At 41.2% G+C, this 10515-nt stretch overlaps 1 protein-coding gene across 1 annotated transcript in view; it reads right to left on the bottom strand.

The window, feature by feature from the left end:
* Positions 1-755: 755 nt before the first annotated feature.
* The window catches only part of znf385b (zinc finger protein 385B), a 50630-nt gene continuing 40870 nt past the window's right edge, over positions 756-10515 (bottom strand). The window contains exons 6-10 of the mRNA XM_008282522.1: positions 8829-9000; positions 8356-8736; positions 4149-4333; positions 3237-3332; positions 756-2030 (exon numbers count right to left, since the gene is read on the bottom strand). Of these exons, the coding sequence (XP_008280744.1) occupies positions 1761-2030; positions 3237-3332; positions 4149-4333; positions 8356-8736; positions 8829-9000 (1104 nt within the window). The 3' untranslated portion in view covers positions 756-1760. The remainder of the gene's footprint in view (positions 2031-3236; positions 3333-4148; positions 4334-8355; positions 8737-8828; positions 9001-10515) is intronic.

The raw sequence follows: 10515 nt of genomic DNA, 5'->3' as shown, positions 1-10515 counted from the left end.
GTCTTACTAAAAGTTATGCCAAGAGAAAGTTGAGCTAAATTCGGCTGCGATCATTTTGGGATGGAAAATGTTTCCATTAAACAATAACTCTGGTTAACTCTAACCTGCCAGGGCTGCAGCTACCATTAACTAAGGTGGTGATAGTCTGTAATGTTTTGGTTTTTCATTTTGCCAAATATACACATAAATTACACCTTTTTAAAGTTGATTTTAATGGGTTTTTTTTTTTTCGTTTTTTAGCCAAAATAAATAAAATTTTTGCTGTTTAGTGGCAAAAAACTAATAACTAACAACTAAAATGATATTTGGTGGGCAGTGTAGAGAACACCATGAAGATATGACTAAAAAAGAATAAAAAGGGAGGATTTCTGCTTATGTATATATATATATATATAATTTGGTTTATTTTTAATTGGAAAACTGTCCAAAAGAGATTTTCATTGCCAGTGAAAATTTTCCGAGTTGGGCAGTGTGAGCTGGTGTTAATAACTCGACCTTATTCCTGCAATTTTTGGTTCTATTTTCATAGTTTTGCACTAAATTCATGTCACTGATATTAACATTGTACTCAGTGGGTTATTAGGTGGGATCTGTGGACACGGTCACTTCACTAAGAAGGTCAGAATTGCCAAAAAAAACAACCAAAAAAAACACCAGCAGTGACTCAGACCATCAGACAGATTGAAAACGGGCCAAACGTTTATCCAGATTATCTAGACCGGTTTATTTGGAGGTGAAACTAATAATAGTCCCACAGCAAATACAACATTTCCTCCTTTTTTTTTTCTTTTTTTGTTTTACAGGTTTACACCTTCAGCAGGAATAAAGGATTTGGAGCTGAGACTCAAGGATTTTTTTTGACATTAAGAAAACTATAGCATAACTTTTCATAATAATTTATCAGTTTCTTTTTCAAAATATTGTAAGTTAATAACACGAGTGCAAGGATGTCTGAAGGAAGACATGAACACAGCTGCAGTAGTATTTGTTCATGATGGTCGACGCCTGCTGAGTTTTCTGACATCTTGTTTGTGCTGTTCAGCTCCTCAAACCTCGTCCAGATGCTGAGGAACCAACGGGAGCTGGGTTCTGGGTCCAGATCTTCACGTCCACCTTTCTGTCTGGTTTCAACACGAGTTGCATCGACAACATCGAGTTTAAACTCACCATGTTGAGTGTTTTACGGGCTGTTTGGGGTTTTGGTTTTAGATTCTGTTTCTTGTCATCTCAATCATACCAGAATACGTTAGAAGAAAAATCTAGTTTTGTTCTTAGCTTATCCAGGCTGCCATAAACCCACATTTGCCATGAAATGTTTTGGAGTTTTTGTTTCTCCTATACCTCCTGTTGGAGCATCATGATGATGTAAGACAACAAATGAGCTGCTTTTTTTTTTTCAATCCAAACACTTATTGCTTTCTACATGATGTCGAACAATGCTGTGATTCTTCCAGGATGCGTTTCCATGTCTGCATCAAAGAATTCCTGGTTTTGTGGTTTGTGTGGGAACCCTTCTGGTTCTGTTTAGGTTCAGGTCTGCTGTTTATTTAAAGCAGCAACTCCACAGCTGTCACCTTAAAAGACCAGACAGAAGAAGAAGCAGGTTTCCTCCTCTTGTGTCTCTTTGTGAAGCCTCTGTCTGGCGAGGAGGGTACAGGTTTGAATCCCTGCAGTCTGGATGTCTCTTCCTCGTAGCTCCAGCAAACAGCAGGTCAGAGGTCAAAGGTCGCTGGTTCGACTCCCCGCCGCTGCCGCCAACATCAGTACGGCGTGAAGAGAATCGATCCTTGGCTCGCTCTGATTGGTCCAGGAGCCGGACGCAGGAAGGAGGCAGTGAAGAGGGAGGAGGAGGCCGGAGGGCGAGGGTGGAGGGAGATGGTGGGGGTGAGGGGCGAGGAGGTGGGAGTGAGGAGGGGGGAGGAGGAGAGAGAGACGGGAGGCAGCGAGATGGAGGAGGTGAGGGAGGATGTGGGAGGTGCGAAGGGAGTGGAGAGGAAGGAGGGGGAAAGGGAGGGCTTCACCAACTCCTTCTGAGGGAATGAGGAAACAAGGAGAGGAGGAGCAAGGAAACAAAGAAATGAGAGTAGAAGAGACAAGGAAAGGAGAGGAGGGGAGACAAGGAAACATAGGAGGAAGAGAAGAGGAAACAAGGATATGAAGAAGCAGAGATAAGTGGTAGAGAGGAGAGGAAATAAGGAAATAAGAGGAGATAAGACACAGAGGCAAGAGGAGAAGAAACAGAATGACAAGGAGAAATGGAGGAGACAAAGAAACAAGGAAATGAGAGGAGAGGAGAGGAGAGGAGAGGAGAGGAGAGGAGAGGAGAAAAGGAGAGGAAACAAGATGAAACAAAGAGACAAGGAAACACGGAGAGCAGACGAAGCAACAAGTAGAAGAGACAAGGAAACAAGGACAGAAAACAAGAAAATAGGGAGAGGAGAGGAAAAAAAGAAAAAAGGAGGGGAGACGAGATGAGGATAGAGGAAACAAAAAAGTAAGAGCAAAAGAGACAAGAAAAGGAGAGGAGGAGAAACATTGAGAAGAGAGAAGAAAACAATGAAATGAGAGAAGGGAAAGCAAGGAGACAAGGAATCATAGAAGAAGGAGAAGTGGAGAGGAAAGAAGGCGATGAGGAAATGGGGAAAATAGGTAGAGAGGAATGGAAACAGGGAAAGGCGAGGAGAGACAAGAAGAGGAGGGGAACAAGTTGACAAGGAAAATTGGACAGGAGACAAGGATATCAAAGGAGAGGAGACAAGGAAGAATTAGTAGACAAAGAAATGGGATGGAGGAAGTGAGAGGAGAGGCGAAAAGGAGAGGAAAGGAGAGGAGAAAGGAGACATAGAAACATGGGGAGGAGACAAAGAAACAAGTAGAGATGATAAGGAAAAAAGGACAGAATAAAAGAACACAAGGAGAGGAGAAGAAGCAAGGAGACATGGAACCAGATGAGGAGTACAAAGGAGAGAAGAGGAGAGGAGAGGAAACAAGGAGAAAAGGAAATACATAAAGAGGAGAGATGAAATTAGGGACTGCATTTACTCCCATGTAATGTAGCTTTGCTCTCTGAGCGACATCTGGCACAAGAATTTCCTTTCGGATTGATAAAGTTTTATTTTATCCTAAACTGTTTAATTAAAACACTTTGTTGTGGTCTCATATATTAGTATTTATCTGTATTAGACTTTTTTGCATCATGTTTAATAAAGTAGATTCAAAGGTAGCGAGACACTCACAGTGAGCGAGCTGCGCTGCTGCTTGTTGTAAGGACTGTATTTGGGTTTGCTGGGTTTTCCTGCCACTCGGTCCTTGTGCCTCCTGCTGGAGATGTGCTGCAACAACAACAACAAACACATGACGCAATAAATGTGTAAAACTTAACTTGTTGAGCCCATACCTGGAAGTAAGTTTTATGAATAAAGTAGTCAATAAGACACTGCTTTCATATCTCATATGCATTTTTCACTAAGTGTTAGTAACAGCTTTAACAGTGTTGGTTATTCAAGTGTCTCCATGAGGCAGTGAATCAGCACAAACAATACAAGGAGCCTGAAACTGTAACTACTAAAAAATATATTTAAAAAGGACACAATTCTTCACAATTAATTGACATTGTTGCAGCTGTTTGTTTTTCTTTTACCACAGAATGCTCAATTATTATCCATATACTACCCTGTAAACCTCATCCAGCCTGCTTTAGCATTACTTTACTTAATTATGATTTATAGCCATGTAGCAAAGTAAAATGAAGGCATTTTCTCAGATAAAATGAAGCCTTTAAATGTGAACAATAACTTAAAATTAATGATGCACATCATTCACATATAATTTAAAAAATAGAATGCTTATCAGGTTGCTGAAATGTCAACGTATAGGATAAAATCTACACTGCATATCTGGTAATCTACAATAATCCTTCTTGTTTATACTTGTAGATAATTTGTTATTTGTTAAAATACGTTAGTGCAAAGAAAGCAAAGGAAAAACTGGGTATTAAAAGAAGCTATAAAGTAAATAAAACATGAATTAACAAGTTGCATTTGAGTTTTCAGTGTTTCAGGTTTAACATTTAGAAGGATATTGTTTGGAGATTCAGATCTGTAAACTAGTGTTACTATAAGGGTAATGGATTTTCATAAAGTTCCAACCTGTTTCAGCTGGATCTCAGAGTTGACGTGGACGTCGCAGATCTGGCAGTGGAAGGTTTTGTTCTGCAGACCGGAGCCCTTCAGAGCCGAGCTGTTGCCGTTCTTCAGCTTGGCTCCGGGTCGAGGGTACGCTTTGATCGGCCCAGCGCCACTGCGAGCTTCCAGCATCGTTTTGTGCTTTGAACCTGGAAGTAAACGCACACAAACCCTCTGTGAAACACGACGCATCATGATGAACGCCTGCTGCTGTTTCATAGTGTCGCAGCTGTAAGGTGTTGCTTCTTCAAACAAAACCTGCACACTTCATCTTCCATCTGTTTTCAGATCGTTTCTTTTCTTTTCAAGCACCGACTGGTTTCAGTTTATTTCTATGAACCTGCAGAGACTTGAAGCTCTCTGGAGGATAAATAATCATCATTATATGGCAGCACAAGCGAAGAAACTGTGTTGAAAGCTCTCCCTGCTGGTGCATTCAAGGACTCACATTAACATTTTCATGATGTTTGCATCTGATTGTTGTTTGTCTCCCCGGTTGATTCATCTCTGCAAAACTTTTCAGTGGATGGCAGTCAGATTTCTGATTTTAGAAAATGTCTGAATGTCGTATAGAGTGCTCCATCACAGCTGGATATCTACCCTGCGGATAAGCAGAGAAACCCAACAAGAGTAACATTTAATAGGATCATATTTAGTATTCTGTTTTTTAAGCACGAGTAGTTACCAAATGGCTCCAGCAGGGGGACCACAGAGCTGCTCAGGAGCATTGAGGGACACTTTGTTTCCTTCCTTCAGTCTTAAGAAACACGATTTGTGTTTTTCATCCAAATACCCCCTTTTTTCAGGTATCACTCATCTCATACTAATGACTCATGTTTACAGGGGTGTAAGCGAATCCATAGATGCTGAGACAACTGCTATGTTTTTGTATTTAAAGAAATGAAAAAAGTGAAAATTGTTAAGCTTTCCACTCAGCAGGATGATTTCATGGCATTTCAACCTTTTGTGTTTCCCTTTAAAGTGACTTTTGTGGCTCTATGGGTGATACTAATCTTGCAAGCTACACCTCTGTTGTAGAGATTTAAAGAAACGAAGAGTCACACAAAACAGTGTACATCTGGACAAAATGTGATCTTCCTGCAGCTTTCCAAAAAAACAGTATCTTTCCATGAATTATTAAAAGGGACCACTTTGTCATATTTTGGGAGATTTATCAGCAGAAATGGAGCATGGAATTCATAATTATGTTCTTCCTGGTGAAGCAGAGTTTTTTCTTCCCACTGTTATCAAGTGCTCAAAGGAAAGGAAACTTCAGATTTGTTGGATTTCTCACTACTACTGTGAAGTGCCTCGAGGTGACACATGTTGTGAATTGCTGTTGTATAAATAACACTAAATTGGATGTTTTCACTCGTGTATATTCAACTGTAACTACAAATCATTGTGTTTTCAATGCTATAGAACTAGCCCTTATATCTACAACTTGAGCAGGTCTTTTGTTTCTACAGCAGACCAGAAAGGACAAACCAAATACTGACTCTGGAGTAGGTTGTTCGTATTTTCACATTGAAGTGACAGTTCTCCTACATGTTTGGAAAAAAAGGGCTGATTCAGGAAGCTGCAATCTGCAAACTCACTACTAGATGCCATTGAATCCTACACGCTGGTGCTTTAATTGTTTGTTAAAACAGAAATTAGCCGCCTCAGAGCTGCACTACGAGGCACGTTTTTCATAGTCAGGCTTCTGTGGTGTAAACCTAAAACTCCAGTCTGAGATAAAGGGTGTCATACACGGTGTTTATCAGTTTTTTGACCTACTTTAGTCAACTGATTGCAATACTGGAGAGCTATGAGGAAGATTGAATGTATCATGGCAAGTGCAAATGATACAGGAGAGGAATGCTGGAAGAAAACTGTTAATCGTTTGAGTAAATAAATGTATTTTACTGATAATTACAGCTGCTTGTTTGTCACCTGACAGCCGCACATGACTCTTAAACTTTAATCTTCATTTATTTGAATTGACAATTAAGAAGTGTGTTTAGGTCTGAAACTGCCCCATAATGAAGGAAATCCCTTTAGTTTTGGCAAAACCAAAGTGAATGTTACTGATGGATTATAGACTAATCACTTTTATAAACTCTGGTCTATCAGCCTGCAGGGTGGCGCAGTTGGTAGCACTGTTGCCTCGCAGCAAGAAGGTTGCCGGTTCGCGTCCCGGTGGGGGCACCGGAATCTTTCTGTGTGGAGTTTGCATGTTCTCCCCATTCTCTCCGGGTTCTCTGGCTTCCTCCCACACAGTCCAAAAACATGTTGAGGTGATTCTAAATTGTGTGAATGTGAGTGTGCTTGGTTGTCTGTCTCTAAGTGTAGCCCTGTGATGGACAGGATGTCCCCTGCCTTCGCCCTAAGTCGGCTCCAGCCCCCCCGCGACCCTAATGAGGATTAAGCGGTGTATAGATAATGGATGGATGGTCTATCAGCTGCAGTACCAGCAGAATGAACAAACTTGGCAGCAACAGGCCCAAGCATAAAAACACATTTATGCATTTTCTGCATCACTAACAGAATGCATGTAGGTTTCCATGGTAATGTAACACATACAGTTTGCCGTCTGTAACTGCATGATTTCATTCAGTTATATAACTGACGTACAGATCAGCAGGTTTGCAGATTCAACGTATTCCCTCAGTTGAGAATCTGTCTGACTCATAGAGAATCATAAGGACACAAACTGTTAAAAACGAGACACTTCTAACAGCCAATTTAAATGTGGAACTCTGACTAGATCCTCCTCCAGAGAAGGTTAGTGGTGCAGCATCAGTTACCATGGTGATTCAACAGGTTAAAAGAGAGTCACCTTTGTGATACTGGCTCAACATACTTAGTGCACCTGTTAATTTCACGCTGTAGTACAGCCCTCTGATGCTACTAAATCCTACAAATAGGTCTTGTAGTTGTTTGTTTTGGAGTCTGACAGAATGTAACACAAACATTAGAAGGCCAAAATGTCCATTTTGCTAATCGTATCAAGGATCTTCATCCAGGACAACTCCAACATTGGAAACGTTAGTGCAAGAGGTTATGCAGGTAGTCGGAAGACATATCTTTTTTTTTTTTTTTTTAACTTTTTTTTTGGCAGAGGACAGACAGGAAAGCAGGGGAGAAGAATGAGGGAAGGAACTGCAGCAAAGGGCCAGGAGCAGGACTCGAACCCACGGCCTCTGCGTCAGGGACTGTGGCCCCTGTACGTGGGACGCCAGCTCAACCAGGTGAGCCATAGCGGCGGCCCGGAAGACATATCTCTTAATGTACATTTTCTATGTTAATATTTCTACGCAGTCTACTGATATGTGCTCGCTTAAGTCCTGTAAATACTGAGCAGAGAACAGATTGTGACCATCCAGCCATCCGTATTCATAGCATGTGGTTATCTTAATAATGCATTCTTTACACACAACCTGAGACAAGTTAGTGTTTGTGCACTTTTCATACAAATACTCCCTTTTAGGACTTTTCCACACCTTCTAGCTGCATATTTTTATTCAGGCTTTCTCCTCTTTGCCACAAAACAAACAAAAACACTGATGCCTATCACTCACGCAAAGACAGACCCATTGTGAAAATGTGAAGATTTCACTTCAAATCATAAGTTTAGCTTTGCAACTATGGTTTAACACTTCTTTAGCAAAACACTGAGCTAACAAAGAAATGTACTTATGTTCAGAGCAGAATTAAATCTTTTTTTTTTTTTTAAGTCTAGCTTTGTCTTTCTTATCTTGACAAATGCCTTTGTTTGAGTTGCCCTCCAGACAGTAACCTCACTCGGCTGCTGTTCACTGTGCAGAATGATGTATGTGTTTACATTCATCTGCAGAAGAGGGGAAAGTTTCTCTGTGCTCACTTTAATTCTATGCAGTTTAAACAGCGTGGAAACTTGAATTCTGCTGTGTGCATACGCTAAAAATGGACTTTTAAGTGTCGTAGGAGAGATCACATTTCCATATTCATAGATTCTGAATTTTTCTATGTGGGAGGAGAACGTGGAAAAGCCATCAGACAGAAATTATCACCGAAGCGATAATTCAAAGCAGATTCATTTTTTTTATTTAAAGCAGCCACTTTAAAGATAACTGCTCGTCTTCTACCAAACTAAAAGTGTAAAGGTTTTAAAAAAGGGGTTTTCACATGTCATCTTTTTCCTCCTCACCTGCGTTATGAGCCTCCAGCTGAGACAGAGAGTTGACGGCGACTTTGCAAAGAGAGCAGTACAGCAGCTTCTTCGCCTTCTCCTCCTCCGACTCCACTGAGAGGGGAGCATCCTGGGAGAGAGGGGGAGGGAGAGGAGCAGGGGAGGAGGTGGAGGAGGTGACAGGAGCTGGAGGAGGTGGAGGGGAAGCTTTGGAAGAAGAGGAAGAGGAGGAAGAAGAGGAAGAGAGGCCCGGGGCTGGGAGAGCCGAGGGAGGGCTGGAGGGAGGAGGCTCGCTGCCTGCTCTGCTGGAGGAGGGTGAGGAGGAGGACAGAGGGGAGGCGGAGGGGAGGAGGAAGGGTTTGAGCGGGGAGGGAGAGTCGGTGAGGCTGGATAAGAGTTCTGGAGGGAAGAAGGAGGGAATAAAACAACATCAGAATGAAACATCAGCAGTAACAGCGTTCAGATCAGAGCTACTAGAAGGTAAAATCAACCTGTGTGCTGACTGATGCTGCTGTTCGCTGAGGCCGGATGGGCGGGGCCCGCAGGACTACAGCTGCTCCCATTGGTCTCTGCACTGATTGACAGCTTGGCCTTGGCCTTGTTCTCCTGAGACTTGAGCTTCTTGGCGTGACGACTGCCTCTGTAATGAGCCTCGGCCTGAGACTGAAAAAGAAAGGAACAGAAAGACAGCAGAGTTGAGTTTTTCTCTCTGGACTCATTTTCTAGTCACACTTCCAACAGCAAGACTTACAGAAATCTCTCATTATCCAAGTTTCCATAAAACTGCCAAGCGAACTGAAGCAAACATTTGAAATGTTGCATGAAACCAAAGAATATGTTTCCATGATTTACTTTGGAGTGAAAAACTACACTGTGTAGTGTCAATAGAGGGTGGTGCTATAAGATGACTCTCACAAACAGAGCAGAAGAAGTCGAAACAAAACCAGTTATTTGCCAAATGCTAAAAAATCTTGAAGAAGAGACAAACCAAACTTTGTCCAACTATGAAAGACAAATGAGAAGTTCTCAGGAATCGTTTCAGTCAAGAAAGTTGTAATTATCTGTCACGTTGGCTGGTTTTGGTTGTGATTCATGCTATCCGGAGGGGAAAACAACAAAAGAAGTAAAAATAGCTGATCAGCCATGTGGGTTAAATATTCATTACGTCAGGATTTTCCATCTCCTGTTAACTCTCTTTTGAAAAAGTCAGAAGCCACCTCAAGGAAACATAAAAACTCATGCGCGAAATTGGGGAAGATGTTTCGCGTTTCCATTAAATCTTCTTGATGCACGAATTCAAAAGGCACAAAAAATACATCATGGAAACTACGGCTGCAACGATTATTTCCATTGTTGATTAATCTGTTAATAGTTTCTCGATTAACACGTCAGTCGTTTGATCTAGAAAATGTCAGATAACATTGAAAAATGTCCATCAAAGCTTAAGATGACACCCTCAAGCGTCTTGTTTGTCCACAACTCAAAGATATTCAGTCATAGAGGAGCAAAGAAACCATAAAATATAAAAATGTAAAAAGCTTAACTTTAGACAGTTCACAACTAATTGATTAATTGTTGCATCTCTAATGGAAACATGACTATTGAGGAGGTCTCTTCAGCAACCTTACTCCTCAGATTCAGCGTTGCATCTGCACTTCTTCCTCACTCCATGCCTCCACTTTTTTATTTTTTATTTTCAGACTTGTTGTCTGCAGATCTAATCAACATTGACGCAAGTGGTAATTTATTAGACTTCACGTATCTTCCTCTGGACCCCAAAAGACTTCACAGAACTTTTTTTTTTTTTTATTACATATGCAGTCGTACTCCCAACACCTGCAATCACACTTTGATATGTAAATCATTGGAGTTCCCCTATAAAGATCCAAAAAGTTGAATCCTCAATGACTTCTGACAAAGTTAAACAAAATTTTAGAACAAGAAAGCACAGCAGTGTTTCTATTACTGTAAATACAACCGAGTAATAATTATTAATGATACCCATCATTCTTCTGTAGCCTCTGCTGCTTGGCTGTGTCCCCACAGACAGTATAAGGTGAGTAATGTGCACAGCAGCTCTGGAGGCATTCAGGTGCAGCATTGAGTGTAGGTCACCTGTGTTTTGGAAACCCTCGGAGCACAATTACTGTAATTACATTGTAAAAAAAAAAAAAAAAG

This window comes from Stegastes partitus, unplaced genomic scaffold, assembly GCF_000690725.1.
Source record: "Stegastes partitus isolate 25-593 unplaced genomic scaffold, Stegastes_partitus-1.0.2 Scaffold7, whole genome shotgun sequence".
NCBI lineage: Eukaryota > Metazoa > Chordata > Actinopteri > Pomacentridae > Stegastes > Stegastes partitus.
This window is presented reverse-complemented; position numbering and strand designations above follow the sequence as displayed.